Genomic DNA, 15,743 nt, shown 5'->3' with positions numbered 1-15,743 from the left:
TACATACATTACATTACTTATCCTGTACTGATCCTGAGTTACATCCTGTATTATACTCCAGAGCTGCACTCACTATTCTGCTGGTGGAGTCACTGTGTACATACATTACATTACTTATCCTGTACTGATCCTGAGTTACATCCTGTATTATACTCCAGAGCTGCACTCACTATTCTGCTGGTGGAGTCACTGTGTACATATATTACACAATTCTGCATGATAGAAGTTCAGCTTAGTTGGACCTCCTTGTAAATGTCTCTCTCCGGTCTTTGTGCAGGTGACATGATGACTCTGCTCATGAAGAAGGACACTCTGTCGGAGGAGGAGACTCAGTTTTACATTGCAGAAACGGTACTGGCCATCGACGCTATTCACCAGCTCGGCTTCATCCACCGCGACATCAAACCAGACAACCTACTGCTGGACGCCAAGGTGTGTTCTAGAACGTCCATATTACCTGGTGTCTTAAAGGGACCTCACGCCTAAACTTTATTAAACTCTCCGTTGTCTGTGCTGTTGAATGCAATCTATTGTTCCCTGTTATCAGCCATTTAAAGCAGATCATGCCTATAATAAAGCAAATTATCCAAATCACATATAAGATGCCACGTATTCATGACGTTCAGTGTATGTAATGGGAGTGTGAGGCAGCATGAGATGATGATGATGATATCCCCCTCTTCTGTTACCGCAGGGTCACGTCAAGCTCTCAGATTTTGGTCTTTGCACGGGCCTGAAAAAAGCTCATCGGACAGAATTCTACAGGAATCCCAGCCATAGTCCGCCCAGTGATTTCAGTGAGTACTGGATGTATAAGGTGGAGCTGCACTAATCTAACCAGGTCCGGAATTCTGTGCCGATTCATTTCTTAATATATCTTTATATGGGTCCGGTCTCCATATGTCTGATACAGAGCTCCAAATCCCCTGCAGAGACATAGATACGCATAATAAATTCTGTCTACCTACAGCCACCACTAGAGGGAGCTCACTGCACACAGATTTCTATATCATCTCAGCTCCCTCTAGTGGTGGCTGCAAGTAGAGAGAGTTTATTATGTGTCTCTGCAGGGGATTTGGAGCTCTGCATCAGACAAATGGAGCTCGGACCCATATAAAGAAATATTAAGAATGAAATCTGCGCCGAATATCGGACCTAGAAAATATCAGGCGTTTAAAAGGCGGAGATTCACTTCAATATTGACCCTCCCCCCCCCTCCCCCCAACTTTTTCACAGCCTTTCAGAGTATGAATTCGAAGAGGAAGGCCGAGACCTGGAAAAAGAAACGGAGACAGCTGGTAAGTAAAGCTGGCCGGGATGTCAAGGGTTACCCCCCATCTGTTCTTAAAGGGCCAGAGACTACAGGATGTGTGCAATGATGTGCAGTGATATTCTGCATGTGACGTAGTTAAGTAGATGGGACGTCGTTCACACTTGGGCTGTTATTGATTATCATTAGGTCAGTGGACTTCATCGTTTTTGGCTCATAAGTTAAAATACAGAAAAAATTCCGTTAATCCAGGTTTAATGGGATGTGACATGTTCTGGATTATCAGAGGGTTACAGAAAAAAAACTAAGTAATCTGAAATCTGCTCCGGTCAATGCTTCTTGTTTTATTAGATTCACTTTAATCTTGAAGCTCTTTTTGCCTAAAATCAGTTTCTGGACTATTGGATGCCGGATTAAAGGAATTTTATTGCAAATTCTTGCAATCCACCATTGGATAATCCGGATAATCTGATAATCCCGCACTTATTTCCAGCATGGAGGAGCAATATAATGTGGACTTTTTATTGGTTGAGTAGCACGAGGCTGAGCGGGGAAAACAAATAAAGAAGTTCCTTTGCTGTAGTAGCAGACTTTGTGGTAACACTTTGTTTCGGGCTTTCTTCCTGATCGTTCTCTACCTTTACGAGGTGGGTTTTTATACATCTGATAATTCGGCATTTTTTAGGGTCCTCTTGATGCCGGATTAAAGGAAGTTTACCGTATATTGACTTTGCTTTTATTTGATGCGTTCCGTTTTTTTTTTTTATAGGCGTACTCTACGGTCGGGACCCCGGACTACATCGCCCCCGAGGTCTTCATGCAGACCGGATACAACAAGCTGTGTGACTGGTGGTCGTTAGGAGTCATCATGTACGAGATGCTGATCGGTACGGCCGCCATAATTCACCGCGGACGAATTGCGTAGTTCCGACACGACCGGGAAATTTTTTATAATGTCTCGTTCCCGGCGACACAAAGTCACGAACCTTCTGACCGCTCCCTCCGCTGATCAGGATTTATTTATTTATTATTATGAAGACCCCTCCCCCGATGTCATGTGACGCGGTGATAATCCGGTATCGGTAGCTGCGTTCTTACTCCTTTGTTTTGCGTTTTACAGGATATCCTCCGTTCTGCTCGGAAGCCCCACAAGAGACGTATCGGAAAGTGATGACCTGGAAGGAGACGCTCGTGTTTCCCCCGGAGGTGCCGATCTCCGAAAAGGCCAAAGACTTAATTCTCAGGTCGGTGGGATCCCGGTCATGTGATCGCGACAAACTAGGTCCAAGTCCGTACACATTCCATAATGCCTGGTGCCGTTTTAGGATTGGTGGCGTATCGCTAGTACGTACCATTGATTGGCCGGGGCTGTAAACGCCAGCGATCGTTAGAATGAAGCGGTAGCGGCGCTGGGAAACCATCATGCCACGGTCACTTGGATTTTACCAGCAGGCACGTGGCTGACCATGACATCCTAGCGCTGCCGCCACTTCATTCTAGTGATCGGTGAGGGTCACGGAGGTCGGACCCCCACCGATCATACATTGCTGGCATATCCGAGCAAAGCGCCTCCAATGTCTATCCTGAGAACCCCTTTAAGGCCCTGTTCACACTAAGTTTTTTGGTGCCTTTTTACGTGGAAACTGGGTCGCAATCGGCACAAAAAAAAAGCCTGAAAACCGCCTCTGAGTTCAATGGGAGGTGCGGGGCGTCTTTTTTTCCCCGCTCTGTTTTCGCCCCTCGCGGGAAATAAAAGCGACACTGCAGAATTTACTGCAAAATTCCAATAGTCCGGCATGCTTGGGACGGATAAAATGCTGAATTATTGGACATGCTGACATCTGGGATTTCGCTGCAGTGCGGGGTCTACAATGTGCGGACCCTTGGGGTCATTGCCAAAGTGCTCCTAAGGACCAGCAGAAGTGCCGGACTATCAGGTAAATTTGATCTGGTTTGGGACTATTGTAGCCTCTTGCTGGATTATCAGGATTTCTGGTCTATCAGGTGCCCACTGAGTGGGTTCTTACTGCACGTTGGGTAGGACTGAAGCCATTTAATGCCAATTCCTCCACCGCATTGGATTATTTGGGCACCTCCATAGTCCTCCATTTATTTTATTTTTTTTCTCTAGATTATTGGAACTCCCAATGTACTGAAAATCCAATAATGCGGCATCTCATCAGTCCTGTGGTGTATGTGTGACGATAGATATTTTTATTCCTGACCCTATTATATGCCCAAAAACAGGTTTTGCAACGATGCCGATGACCGAATTGGTTCAAATGGAGTGGAAGAAATAAAGAGTCATCCGTTCTTTGATGGCGTGGATCTGGGACACATCAGGTATGAATAGGGACACGGCCTGGAAGTTCCTGCTTATCTGATGGGATCCGCTCAGGTTTTTAGAAAAAAATGTGCAGACTGGAAATAGCGTCTGCCTGCAATCACCACTAGAGGGAGCTTTCTATATTAGTGTGTAGGGAGCTCCCCCTAGTGGTGACTGCAGGCAGCAGAATGTTATCATGTAACTCTATGCAGGGGATTTGGAGCTCTGTATGAGAAAAAGCAGTTCCCTAATATTCTTCTGTTGTTGGAGTTTCCACATTTAAAGGGGCAGTAGCGGGGAAATCCATTTCCCTTGACATTTGAGATCCTCCGAGTAATATGACTGTATTATATTAGGGATCTGCTATCCTTGCGGTTTTACAATATTCCGGCTTCGCTTACTCCGGAACAAGGTGATTTGCGGCCTTGATGTAATGTTCAGTCTTTCTGACACTCCTCTTCTACACAGGGAGAGACCTGCAGCGATCACGATTGAGATAAAAAGCATCGATGACACGTCCAACTTTGATGAATTCCCTGAATCTGATATTCTACAGCCAGGTAAGTGTCAGTTTACACTGCGCCTTGCATTGATGTCAAGCAGATAATCTCTACAGACGTGAAATGTGTCTCTGGTGCTCACACTTGCACTCTCTTGCGCCCCCTCTTTTTTGCTCTCTTGCGCCCCCTCTTTTTTGCTCTCTTGCGCCCCTCTTTTTTGCTCTCTTGCGCCCCTCTTTTTTGCTCTCTTGCGCCCCTCTTTTTTGCTCTCTTGCGCCCCTCTTTTTTGCTCTCTTGCGCCCCTCTTTTTTGCTCTTGCGCCCCTCTTTTTTGCTCTTGCGCCCCTCTTTTTTGCTCTTGCGCCCCTCTTTTTTGCTCTTGCGCCCCTCTTTTTTGCTCTTGCGCCCCCTCTTTTTTGCTCTTGCGCCCCCTCTTTTTTGCTCTTGCGCCCCCTCTTTTTTGCTCTTGCGCCCCCTCTTTTTTGCTCTTGCGCCCCCTCTTTTTTGCTCTTGCGCCCCTCTTTTTTGCTCTTGCGCCCCCTCTTTTTTGCTCTTGCGCCCCCTCTTTTTTGCTCTTGCGCCCCCTCTTTTTTGCTCTTGCGCCCCCTCTTTTTGCGCTCTTGCGCCCCCTCTTTTTGCGCTCTTGCGCCCCCTCTTTTTGCGCTCTTGCGCCCCCTCTTTTGGCCTTCTTGCGGCGCCCCCTCTTTTGGCCTTCTTGCGGCGCCCCCTCTTTTGGCCTTCTTGCGGCGCCCCCTCTTTTGGCCTTCTTGCGGCGCCCCCTCTTTTGGCCTTCTTGCGGCGCCCCCTCTTTTGGCCTTCTTGCGCCGCCCCCTCTTTTTGGCCTTCTTGCGCCGCCCCCTCTTTTTGGCCTTCTTGCGCCGCCCCCTCTTTTTGGCCTTCTTGCGCCGCCCCCTCTTTTTGGCCTTCTTGCGCCGCCCCCTCTTTTTGGCCTTCTTGCGCCGCCCCCTCTTTTTGGCCTTCTTGCGCCGCCCCCTCTTTTTGGCCTTCTTGCGGCGCCCCCTCTTTTTGGCCTTCTTGCGCCGCCCCCTCTTTTTGGCCTTCTTGCGCCGCCCCCTCTTTTTGGCCTTCTTGCGCCGCCCCCTCTTTTTGGCCTTCTTGCGGCGCCCCCTCTTTTTGGCCTTCTTGCGCCGCCCCCTCTTTTTGGCCTTCTTGCGGCGCCCCCTCTTTTTGGCCTTCTTGCGGCGCCCCCTCTTTTTGGCCTTCTTGCGGCGCCCCCTCTTTTTGGCCTTCTTGCGGCGCCCCCTCTTTTGGCCTTCTTGCGGCGCCCCCTCTTTTGGCCTTCTTGCGGCGCCCCCTCTTTTGGCCTTCTTGCGGCGCCCCCTCTTTTGGCCTTCTTGCGCCCCCTCTTTTGGCCTTCTTGCGCCCCCTCTTTTGGCCTTCTTGCGCCCCCTCTTTTGGCCTTCTTGCGCTTGTACCTCCTCCTTTTTTATTTTATTTTTTTTAAATAATTTTAATAAGTTTTTCTTTTTTACATTTTAGTGCCAAACACGACAGAACCGGACTACAAATCCAAAGACTGGGTTTTCCTAAACTACACCTACAAACGCTTCGAGGGTCTGACGCAGCGCGGCTCCATCCCGTCCTACATGAAGTTGGGGAAGTTATGAGGTTTATTTGCTGCGTTTTGGCTTTAGGGGAAATGGAAAACGAAAAACACAAACGATTCTCAGGTATCTGCCAAATTCTGACTTGATCGGCGCCGGAACAATCCACACGGGACCGGTAACGACGCCGAGGAAATTCTGCGGGCCTAGGACTTCTCAGCACCGCGACACGGCAGAGCCAGCCGCCATTATCTCCTTCATGTTCCCTCTTTTATTAGATAAGAGGGGGGTCTTAAATTATGTTTCGAGGGTACTGGAACGAATGCTCAGACTTCCTCCCCATCGCTGTCACTGGGGGAGGGGGACTTTTTTATTTGACTTTTTTTTTTTTTTTAAGTGCGCCATTCTCTGCACTGTGAGACCCCGGACCTGCACTTTGCTGCCAGTCACCATCACACCGGCCAGTGGGATCGGACGACGACCGTTCAATGACGGGATTACAGGGATTATTGGGGCTGTGTTTTGTTTTAAAGAGGCAGCTGCCGGGTTAAAGGGCAAGAAGAAAAGTCATGAATTTCATTGTTACTTATTTTATACGGTTTTATTTGTATGATTATTTATTCTGCGGTGTACGGTTTGTTTTATCTTTTTATTTTATTTTTTTCATATTTTGTTCGGGGCAGATCCTCCTCCTCTTCCTCCTCCTCCTCCTCTTCCTCCTCCTCCTCCTCTTCCTCCTCCTCCTCCTCTTCCTCCTCCTCCTCCTCTTCCTCCCTCCTCTTCCTCCTCCCTCCTCTTCCTCCTCCCTCCTCTTCCTCCTCCCTCCTCTTCCTCCTCCCTCCTCTTCCTCCTCCCTCCTCTTCCTCCTCCCTCCTCTTCCTCCTCCCTCCTCTTCCTCCTCCTCCTCCTCTTCCTCCTCCTCTTCCTCTTCCTCCTCCCTCCTCTTCCTCCTCCCTCCTCTTCCTCCTCCCTCCTCTTCCTCCTCCCTCCTCTTCCTCCTCCCTCTTCCTCCTCCTTCCTCTTCCTCCTCCCTCCTCTTCCTCCTCCCTCCTCTTCCTCCTCCCTCCTCTTCCTCCTCCCTCCTCTTCCTCCTCCCTCCTCTTCCTCCTCCCTCTTCCTCCTCCTTCCTCTTCCTCCTCCCTCCTCTTCCTCCTCCCTCCTCTTCCTCCTCCCTCCTCTTCCTCCTCCCTCTTCCTCCTCCTTCCTCTTCCTCCTCCCTCCTCTCCTTCCTTCCTCCCTCCTCTTCCTCCCTCCCTCCTCTTCCTCCCTCCTCTTCCTTCCTCCCTCCTCTTCCTTCCTCCCTCCTCTTCCTTCCTTCCTCCCTCCTCTTCCTTCCTTCCTCCCTCCTCTTCCTTCCTTCCTTCCTTCCTCCCTCCTCTTCCTCCCTCCTCTTCCTCCCTCCTCTTCCTCCCTCCTCTTCCTCCCTCCTCTTCCTCCTCCAGACCGCTGTCTGAATATTAATAACCTGATAAATGCGGTATTTGGTAGTGGCTGAAAAAAGCGTGAGATTTTTAAACAAATTCTGAGGGTAAAGAAGAGATCCGGTTCATTACTGTAATTTATAGATTTTAAAATTGACACGGAGTAACTTTTTGCACTTTTTTTAAAATTTGTATTTGCATTACTGCTTGCTGTCAGTGAATGGGAACTTTCTTGTTTGCATTCAGTGGCTAAAAAAACAGTCCTGACCTAATACTTCTCACAGCTGAGGGTTTGCGACAATTGAAACCAGTCTAGACAATCCTTTGTGAACTGAGCAGCCTGGACTGATACATTGAAACAAACCTTCAGGACAGGAGACAAATGTATTTCTGCTGATTTACTTTACAAATGATTGTCTAAACTGGATTCAATTGTAACAAACCCTTGTTCTGATAGTTTGTTACAATGTATCAGTCAGGAGTCTGGATTGTTAAGCTCAGAGAGGGTATTCTACAATTGTAACAAACCCTCTGTATTAGATTATGTGCAGGTTTTCCGCCTCTTGGTGTAATCAAGAATGTTTTATTCACTGACAGCAAGCAGAGATTGTGATAATGTTGAGGAATTGAAACACAAAGTATATAAGAAAGTCATAGTGGGCTTCTTGTGGCACCATTGGGGCTGTCAAACGACCGTGGGGTTGTCAGGTGCCCGAGTGGTTGCCAGACACCCCGGGGGTTGCCGTTGCAGGCCTAGAAGTTTTTTTATTCAATGATTACGTTTTAATATCTATGAATTGAAAATAAGATTCACTTCCTATTGCAGTTTTAGGTCCTCATTTCTGTGCTGATTATTTTAGAATAATAATGTATTGGGGAGATCTGTTTTTCTGCCTCGATTGATATAATTCTAGCTACCTGTCGCCACCACTAGAGGGAGCTAACATCATATAGATTGTACTCCATGTAAATATATGAATGTAGTGAGCTCCTCCTAGTGGTGGCTACTGTTAGCTGCTGTGACTGGGTCACAGGAAGCAGATCAGCGCTGCACCCACCAACTCCAGTGACCCCCATAGCGGCCGTGCGTCCTGCCTTTATGCTGGATATGTCACTGACACTCTGCTGCCACCTGCTGGTCATATTTTGCAATCACAAATGCTGTTCAAGGGTTGTGGATGTCCTCTGTTTGGCCTTATGAAGACACTTCAACTGTTTAGTAGCGGGATTAACCCAACTAATACTAATAAAGATCTTTTCTCAAAACTGCGCTTGTGTTGTATCTGTATTCGCACGCTTCTATATACAGTCTGTATGGTATATAGCCTGGAAAACCGGCAGAATGGGAGAAAATGGATTTATGCCACTAGAGGGCGCTCTGGTACTGATAATGTCCTTACCAGGCAAATACAGACCACTGCGCGGGCAGGGCACTCATGTAGTCACTGTATACACCTTGAGGAGTCTGCGGGATTAACCCTTCACTGCTGTATAGGTCTGTCTCACCACAACCCCCTACACTATACATATTAGCCTCCTCACAATCCTGCAGTTTCTTGGGATGTCGCCTATTTATCAAAAAGTACCGTCCAAGGTAAAGAAAAGTCTTGTTTCGGTGATTTGACACGCAGAATTATTTGTCGTTTGTAACGCGGTGTCCAGTCGCATGATGTCCGGCGGAATCGCAATACTCAGTCCTGACGTCCTGTCTGTAATCTCCATCCCGGTGGTAGGTAAAGAAGATATAATGGAGGAGTCTGTGAAGCCATTTAACCCTGTGCTTACCATGTTCTATAAATTTAGTCACTGAGAAGATGACAGAAGGGAATAATTTCCTGTACGCGTTTGCGGCTCTGCTACACGTATCCATATTTAGTTATGGCGCTGCCTTGTATACTGTAAATCACGTATTAGACGTGCTCAGCCCTGTATGTCCGCAGGCCTCCTGGATAGAATTTATGTATAACTCATATGTCTCGATGCCAACCAGGAAGAGATGCCCTGCTGCTGCGGAGTACAGGCGGAGTGTTCTCTCCCTGCTGCTGCGGAGTACAGGCGGAGTGTTCTCTCCCTGCTGCTGCGGAGTACAGGCGGAGTGTTCTCTCCCTGCTGCTGCGGAGTACAGGCGGAGTGTTCTCTCCCTGCTGCTGCGGAGTACAGGCGGAGTGTTCTCTCCCTGCTGCTGCGGAGTACAGGCGGAGTGTTCTCTCCCTGCTGCTGCGGAGTACAGGCGGAGTGTTCTCTCCCTGCTGCTGCGGAGTACAGGCGGAGTGTTCTCTCCCTGCTGCTGCGGAGTACAGGCGGAGTGTTCTCTCCCTGCTGCTGCTGCGGAGTACAGGCGGAGTGTTCTCTCCCTGCTGCTGCTGCGGAGTACAGGCGGAGTGTTCTCTCCCTGGTGATGCTGCGGAGTACAGGCGGAGTGTTCTCTCCCTGGTGATGCTGCGGAGTACAGGCGGAGTGTTCTCTCCCTGGTGATGCTGCGGAGTACAGGCGGAGTGTTCTCTCCCTGGTGATGCTGCGGAGTACAGGCGGAGTGTTCTCTCCCTGGTGATGCTGCGGAGTACAGGCGGAGTGTTCTCTCCCTGGTGATGCTGCGGAGTACAGGCGGAGTGTTCTCTCCCTGGTGATGCTGCGGAGTACAGGCGGAGTGTTCTCTCCCTGGTGATGCTGCGGAGTACAGGCGGAGTGTTCTCTCCCTGGTGATGCTGCGGAGTACAGGCGGAGTGTTCTCTCCCTGGTGATGCTGCGGAGTACAGGCGGAGTGTTCTCTCCCTGGTGATGCTGCGGAGTACAGGCGGAGTGTTCTCTCCCTGGTGATGCTGCGGAGTACAGGCGGAGTGTTCTCTCCCTGCTGCTGCTGCGGAGTACAGGCGGAGTCTTCTCTCCCTGCTGCTGCTGCGGAGTACAGGCGGAGTCTTCTCTCCCTGCTGCTGCTGCGGAGTACAGGCGGAGTCTTCTCTCCCTGCTGCTGCTGCGGAGTACAGGCGGAGTCTTCTCTCCCTGCTGCTGCTGCGGAGTACAGGCGGAGTCTTCTCTCCCTGCTGCTGCTGCGGAGTACAGGCGGAGTCTTCTCTCCCTGCTGCTGCTGCGGAGTACAGGCGGAGTCTTCTCTCCCTGCTGCTGCTGCGGAGTACAGGCGGAGTCTTCTCTCCCTGCTGCTGCTGCGGAGTACAGGCGGAGTCTTCTCTCCCTGCTGCTGCTGCGGAGTACAGGCGGAGTCTTCTCTCCCTGCTGCTGCTGCGGAGTACAGGCGGAGTCTTCTCTCCCTGCTGCTGCTGCGGAGTACAGGCGGAGTCTTCTCTCCCTGCTGCTGCTGCGGAGTACAGGCGGAGTCTGCTCTCCCTGCTGCTGCTGCGGAGTACAGGCGGAGTCTTCTCTCCCTGCTGCGGAGTACAGGCGGAGTCTTCTCTCCCTGCTGCGGAGTACAGGCGGAGTCTTCTCTCCCTGGTGATGCTGCGGAGTACAGGCGGAGTCTTCTCTCCCTGGTGATGCTGCGGAGTACAGGCGGAGTCTTCTCTCCCTGGTGCTGCTGCGGAGTACAGGCGGAGTCTTCTCTCCCTGCTGCTGCTGCGGAGTACAGGCGGAGTCTTCTCTCCCTGCTGCTGCTGCGGAGTACAGGCGGAGTCTTCTCTCCCTGCTGCTGCTGCGGAGTACAGGCGGAGTCTTCTCTCCCTGCTGCTGCTGCGGAGTACAGGCGGAGTCTTCTCTCCCTGCTGCTGCTGCGGAGTACAGGCGGAGTCTTCTCTCCCTGCTGCTGCTGCGGAGTACAGGCGGAGTCTTCTCTCCCTGCTGCTGCTGCGGAGTACAGGCGGAGTCTTCTCTCCCTGCTGCTGCTGCGGAGTACAGGCGGAGTCTTCTCTCCCTGCTGCTGCTGCGGAGTACAGGCGGAGTCTTCTCTCCCTGCTGCTGCTGCGGAGTACAGGCGGAGTCTTCTCTCCCTGCTGCTGCTGCGGAGTACAGGCGGAGTCTTCTCTCCCTGCTGCTGCTGCGGAGTACAGGCGGAGTCTTCTCTCCCTGCTGCTGCTGCGGAGTACAGGCGGAGTCTTCTCTCCCTGCTGCTGCTGCGGAGTACAGGCGGAGTCTTCTCTCCCTGCTGCTGCTGCGGAGTACAGGCGGAGTCTTCTCTCCCTGCTGCTGCTGCGGAGTACAGGCGGAGTCTTCTCTCCCTGCTGCTGCTGCGGAGTACAGGCGGAGTCTTCTCTCCCTGCTGCTGCGTACAGACGGAGTCTTCTCTCCCTGGTGATGCTGCGGAGTACAGGCGGAGTCTTCTCTCCCTGCTGCGGAGTACAGGCGGAGTCTTCTCTCCCTGCTGCTGCTGCGGAGTACAGGCGGAGTCTTCTCTCCCTGCTGCGGAGTACAGGTGGAGTCTTCTCTCCCTGCTGCTGCTGCGGAGTACAGGCGGAGTCTTCTCTCCCTGCTGCTGCGGAGTACAGGTGGAGTCTTCTCTCCCTGCTGCTGCGGAGTACAGGCGGACTCTTCTCTCCCTGCTGCTGCTGCGGAGTACAGGCGGACTCTTCTCTCCCTGCTGCTGCTGCGGAGTACAGGTGGAGTCTTCTCTCCCTGCTGCTGCGGAGTACAGGTGGAGTCTTCTCTCCCTGCTGCTGCGGAGTACAGGTGGAGTCTTCTCTCCCTGCTGCTGCGGAGTACAGGTGGAGTCTTCTCTCCCTGCTGCTGCGGAGTACAGGTGGAGTCTTCTCTCCCTGCTGCTGCGGAGTACAGGTGGAGTCTTCTCTCCCTGCTGCTGCGGAGTACAGGTGGAGTCTTCTCTCCCTGCTGCTGCGGAGTACAGGTGGAGTCTTCTCTCCCTGCTGCTGCGGAGTACAGGTGGAGTCTTCTCTCCCTGCTGCTGCGGAGTACAGGTGGAGTCTTCTCTCCCTGCTGCTGCGTACAGGCGGAGTCTTCTCTCCCTGCTGCTGCGTACAGGCGGAGTCTTCTCTCCCTGCTGCTGCTGCTGCGGAGTACAGGCGGAGTCTTCTCTCCCTGCTGCTGCTGCTGCGGAGTACAGGCGGAGTCTTCTCTCCCTGCTGCTGCTGCTGCGGAGTACAGGCGGAGTCTTCTCTCCCTGCTGCTGCTGCGGAGTACAGGCGGAGTCTTCTCTCCCTGCTGCTGCTGCGGAGTACAGGCGGAGTCTTCTCTCCCTGCTGCTGCTGCGGAGTACAGGCGGAGTCTTCTCTCCCTGGTGATGCTGCGGAGTACAGGCGGAGTCTTCTCTCCCTGCTGCTGCGGAGTACAGGCGGAGTCTTCTCTCCCTGCTGCGGAGTACAGGCGGAGTCTTCTCTCCCTGGTGATGCTGCGGAGTACAGGCGGAGTCTTCTCTCCCTGGTGATGCTGCGGAGTACAGGCGGAGTCTTCTCTCCCTGCTGCGGAGTACAGGCGGAGTCTTCTCTCCCTGCTGCGGAGTACAGGCGGAGTCTTCTCTCCCTGCTGCGGAGTACAGGTGGAGTCTTCTCTCCCTGCTGCTGCTGCGGAGTACAGGTGGAGTCTTCTCTCCCTGCTGCTGCGGAGTACAGGTGGAGTCTTCTCTCTCTGCTGCTGCGGAGTACAGGCGGAGTCTTCTCTCCCTGTTGCTGCGGAGTACAGGCGGAGTCTTCTCTCCCTGTTGCTGCGGAGTACAGGCGGACTCTTCTCTCCCTGCTGCTGCTGCGGAGTACAGGCGGAGTCTTCTCTCCCTGCTGCTGCGGAGTACAGGCGGAGTCTTCTCTCGCTGCTGCTGCGGAGTACAGGCGGAGTCTTCTCTCCCTGGTGATGCTGCGGAGTACAGGCGGAGTCTTCTCTCCCTGCTGCTGCGGAGTACAGGCGGAGTCTTCTCTCCCTGCTGCTGCTGCGGAGTACAGGCGGAGTCTTCTCTCCCTGCTGCTGCTGCGGAGTACAGGCGGAGTCTTCTCTCCCTGCTGCTGCTGCGGAGTACAGGCGGAGTCTTCTCTCCCTGCTGCTGCTGCGGAGTACAGGCGGAGTCTTCTCTCCCTGCTGCTGCTGCGGAGTACAGGCGGAGTCTTCTCTCCCTGCTGCTGCTGCGGAGTACAGGCGGAGTCTTCTCTCCCTGCTGCTGCTGCGGAGTACAGGCGGAGTCTTCTCTCCCTGCTGCTGCTGCGGAGTACAGGCGGAGTCTTCTCTCCCTGCTGCTGCTGCGGAGTACAGGCGGAGTCTTCTCTCCCTGCTGCTGCTGCGGAGTACAGGCGGAGTCTTCTCTCGCTGGTGATGCTGCGGAGTACAGGCGGAGTCTTCTCTCGCTGGTGATGCTGCGGAGTACAGGCGGAGTCTTCTCTCCCTGGTGATGCTGCGGAGTACAGGCGGAGTCTTCTCTCCCTGGTGATGCTGCGGAGTACAGGCGGAGTCTTCTCTCCCTGGTGATGCTGCGGAGTGCAGGCGGAGTCTTCTCTCCCTGGTGATGCTGCGGAGTGCAGGCGGAGTCTTCTCTCCCTGGTGATGCTGCGGAGTGCAGGCGGAGTCTTCTCTCCCTGGTGATGCTGCGGAGTGCAGGCGGAGTCTTCTCTCCCTGGTGATGCTGCGGAGTGCAGGCGGAGTCTTCTCTCCCTGGTGATGCTGCGGAGTGCAGGCGGAGTCTTCTCTCCCTGGTGATGCTGCGGAGTGCAGGCGGAGTCTTCTCTCCCTGCTGCTGCGGAGTGCAGGCGGAGTCTTCTCTCCCTGCTGCTGCGGAGTACAGGCGGAGTCTTCTCTCCCTGCTGCTGCTGCGGAGTACAGGCGGAGTCTTCTCTCCCTGCTGCTGCTGCGGAGTACAGGCGGAGTCTTCTCTCCCTGCTGCTGCTGCGGAGTACAGGCGGAGTCTTCTCTCCCTGCTGCTGCTGCGGAGTACAGGTGGAGTCTTCTCTCCCTGCTGCTGCTGCGGAGTACAGGTGGAGTCTTCTCTCCCTGCTGCTGCTGCGGAGTACAGGTGGAGTCTTCTCTCCCTGCTGCTGCTGCGGAGTACAGGTGGAGTCTTCTCTCCCTGCTGCTGCGGAGTACAGGTGGAGTCTTCTCTCTCTTCTGCTGCTGCTGCGGAGTACAGGTGGAGTCTTCTCTGGCTGGTGATGCTGCGGAGTACAGGCGGAGTCTTCTCTCCCTGCTGCTGCGGAGTACAGGCGGAGTCTTCTCTCCCTGGTGATGCTGCGGAGTACAGGCGGAGTCTTCTCTTCCTGCTGCTGCGGAGTACAGGCGGAGTCTTCTCTCCCTGGTGATGCTGCGGAGTACAGGCGGAGTCTTCTCTCCCTGCTGCTGCGGAGTACAGGCGGAGTCTTCTCTCCCTGCTGCTGCGGAGTGCAGGCGGAGTCTTCTCTCCCTGCTGCGGAGTACAGGCGGAGTCTTCTCTCTCTGCTGCGGAGTACAGGCGGAGTCTTCTCTCGCTGGTGATGCTGCGGAGTACAGGTGGAGTCTTCTCTCGCTGGTGATGCTGCGGAGTACAGGCGGAGTCTTCTCTCGCTGGTGATGCTGCGGAGTACAGGTGGAGTCTTCTCTCGCTGGTGATGCTGCGGAGTACAGGTGGAGTCTTCTCTCGCTGGTGATGCTGCGGAGTACAGGTGGAGTCTTCTCTCCCTGCTGCTGCGGAGTACAGGCGGAGTCTTCTCTCCCTGCTGCTGCGGAGTACACGTGGAGTCTTCTCTCCCTGCTGCTGCTGCGGAGTACACGTGGAGTCTTCTCTCCCTGCTGCTGCTGCGGAGTACAGGTGGAGTCTTCTCTCCCTGCTGCTGCGGAGTACAGGTGGAGTCTTCTCTCTCTGCTGCTGCGGAGTACAGGTGGAGTCTTCTCTCTCTGCGGCTGCTGCTGCGGAGTACAGGTGGAGTCTTCTCTCTCTGCGGCTGCTGCTGCGGAGTACAGGTGGAGTCTTCTCTCTCTGCGGCTGCTGCTGCGGAGTACAGGTGGAGTCTTCTCTCTCTGCGGCTGCTGCTGCGGAGTACAGGTGGAGTCTTCTCTCTCTTCTGCTGCTGCTGCGGAGTACAGGTGGAGTCTTCTCTCGCTGGTGATGCTGCGGAGTACAGGCGGAGTCTTCTCTCGCTGGTGATGCTGCGGAGTACAGGTGGAGTCTTCTCTCGCTGGTGATGCTGCGGAGTACAGGTGGAGTCTTCTCTCGCTGGTGATGCTGCGGAGTACAGGTGGAGTCTTCTCTCGCTGGTGATGCTGCGGAGTACAGGTGGAGTCTTCTCTCCCTGCTGCTGCGGAGTACAGGCGGAGTCTTCTCTCCCTGCTGCTGCGGAGTACACGTGGAGTCTTCTCTCCCTGCTGCTGCTGCGGAGTACACGTGGAGTCTTCTCTCCCTGCTGCTGCTGCGGAGTACAGGTGGAGTCTTCTCTCCCTGCTGCTGCGGAGTACAGGTGGAGTCTTCTCTCTCTGCTGCTGCGGAGTACAGGTGGAGTCTTCTCTCTCTGCGGCTGCTGCTGCGGAGTACAGGTGGAGTCTTCTCTCTCTGCGGCTGCTGCTGCGGAGTACAGGTGGAGTCTTCTCTCTCTGCGGCTGCTGCTGCGGAGTACAGGTGGAGTCTTCTCTCTCTGCGGCTGCTGCTGCGGAGTACAGGTGGAGTCTTCTCTCCCTGCTGCTGCGGAGTACAGGTGGAGTCTTCTCTCCCTGGTGATGCTGCGGAGTACAGGTGGAGTCTTCTCTCTCTGCGGCTGCTGCTGCGGAGTACAGGTGGAGTCTTCTCTCTCTGCGGCTGCTGCTGCGGAGTACAGGT

General features: G+C 53.7%; 1 protein-coding gene across 1 annotated transcript; it reads left to right on the top strand.

Moving 5' to 3' along the window:
• The first annotated feature begins 278 nt into the window (after window positions 1-278).
• Window positions 279-8,350, top strand: STK38L (serine/threonine kinase 38 like). Its single transcript, XM_075855767.1, has 8 exons — window positions 279-432; window positions 695-797; window positions 1,237-1,298; window positions 2,040-2,157; window positions 2,391-2,514; window positions 3,518-3,613; window positions 4,065-4,156; window positions 5,596-8,350. Exons 1-8 carry the CDS (start codon window positions 283-285, stop codon window positions 5,721-5,723), a joined length of 873 nt encoding a protein of 290 aa, XP_075711882.1. The 5' UTR covers window positions 279-282; the 3' UTR covers window positions 5,724-8,350.
• The last annotated feature ends 7,393 nt before the right edge of the window (window positions 8,351-15,743 follow it).

The sequence above is a fragment of the Rhinoderma darwinii genome, chromosome 3 (genome assembly GCF_050947455.1).
Source record: "Rhinoderma darwinii isolate aRhiDar2 chromosome 3, aRhiDar2.hap1, whole genome shotgun sequence".
Classification (NCBI taxonomy): domain Eukaryota; kingdom Metazoa; phylum Chordata; class Amphibia; order Anura; family Rhinodermatidae; genus Rhinoderma; species Rhinoderma darwinii.
This window is presented reverse-complemented; position numbering and strand designations above follow the sequence as displayed.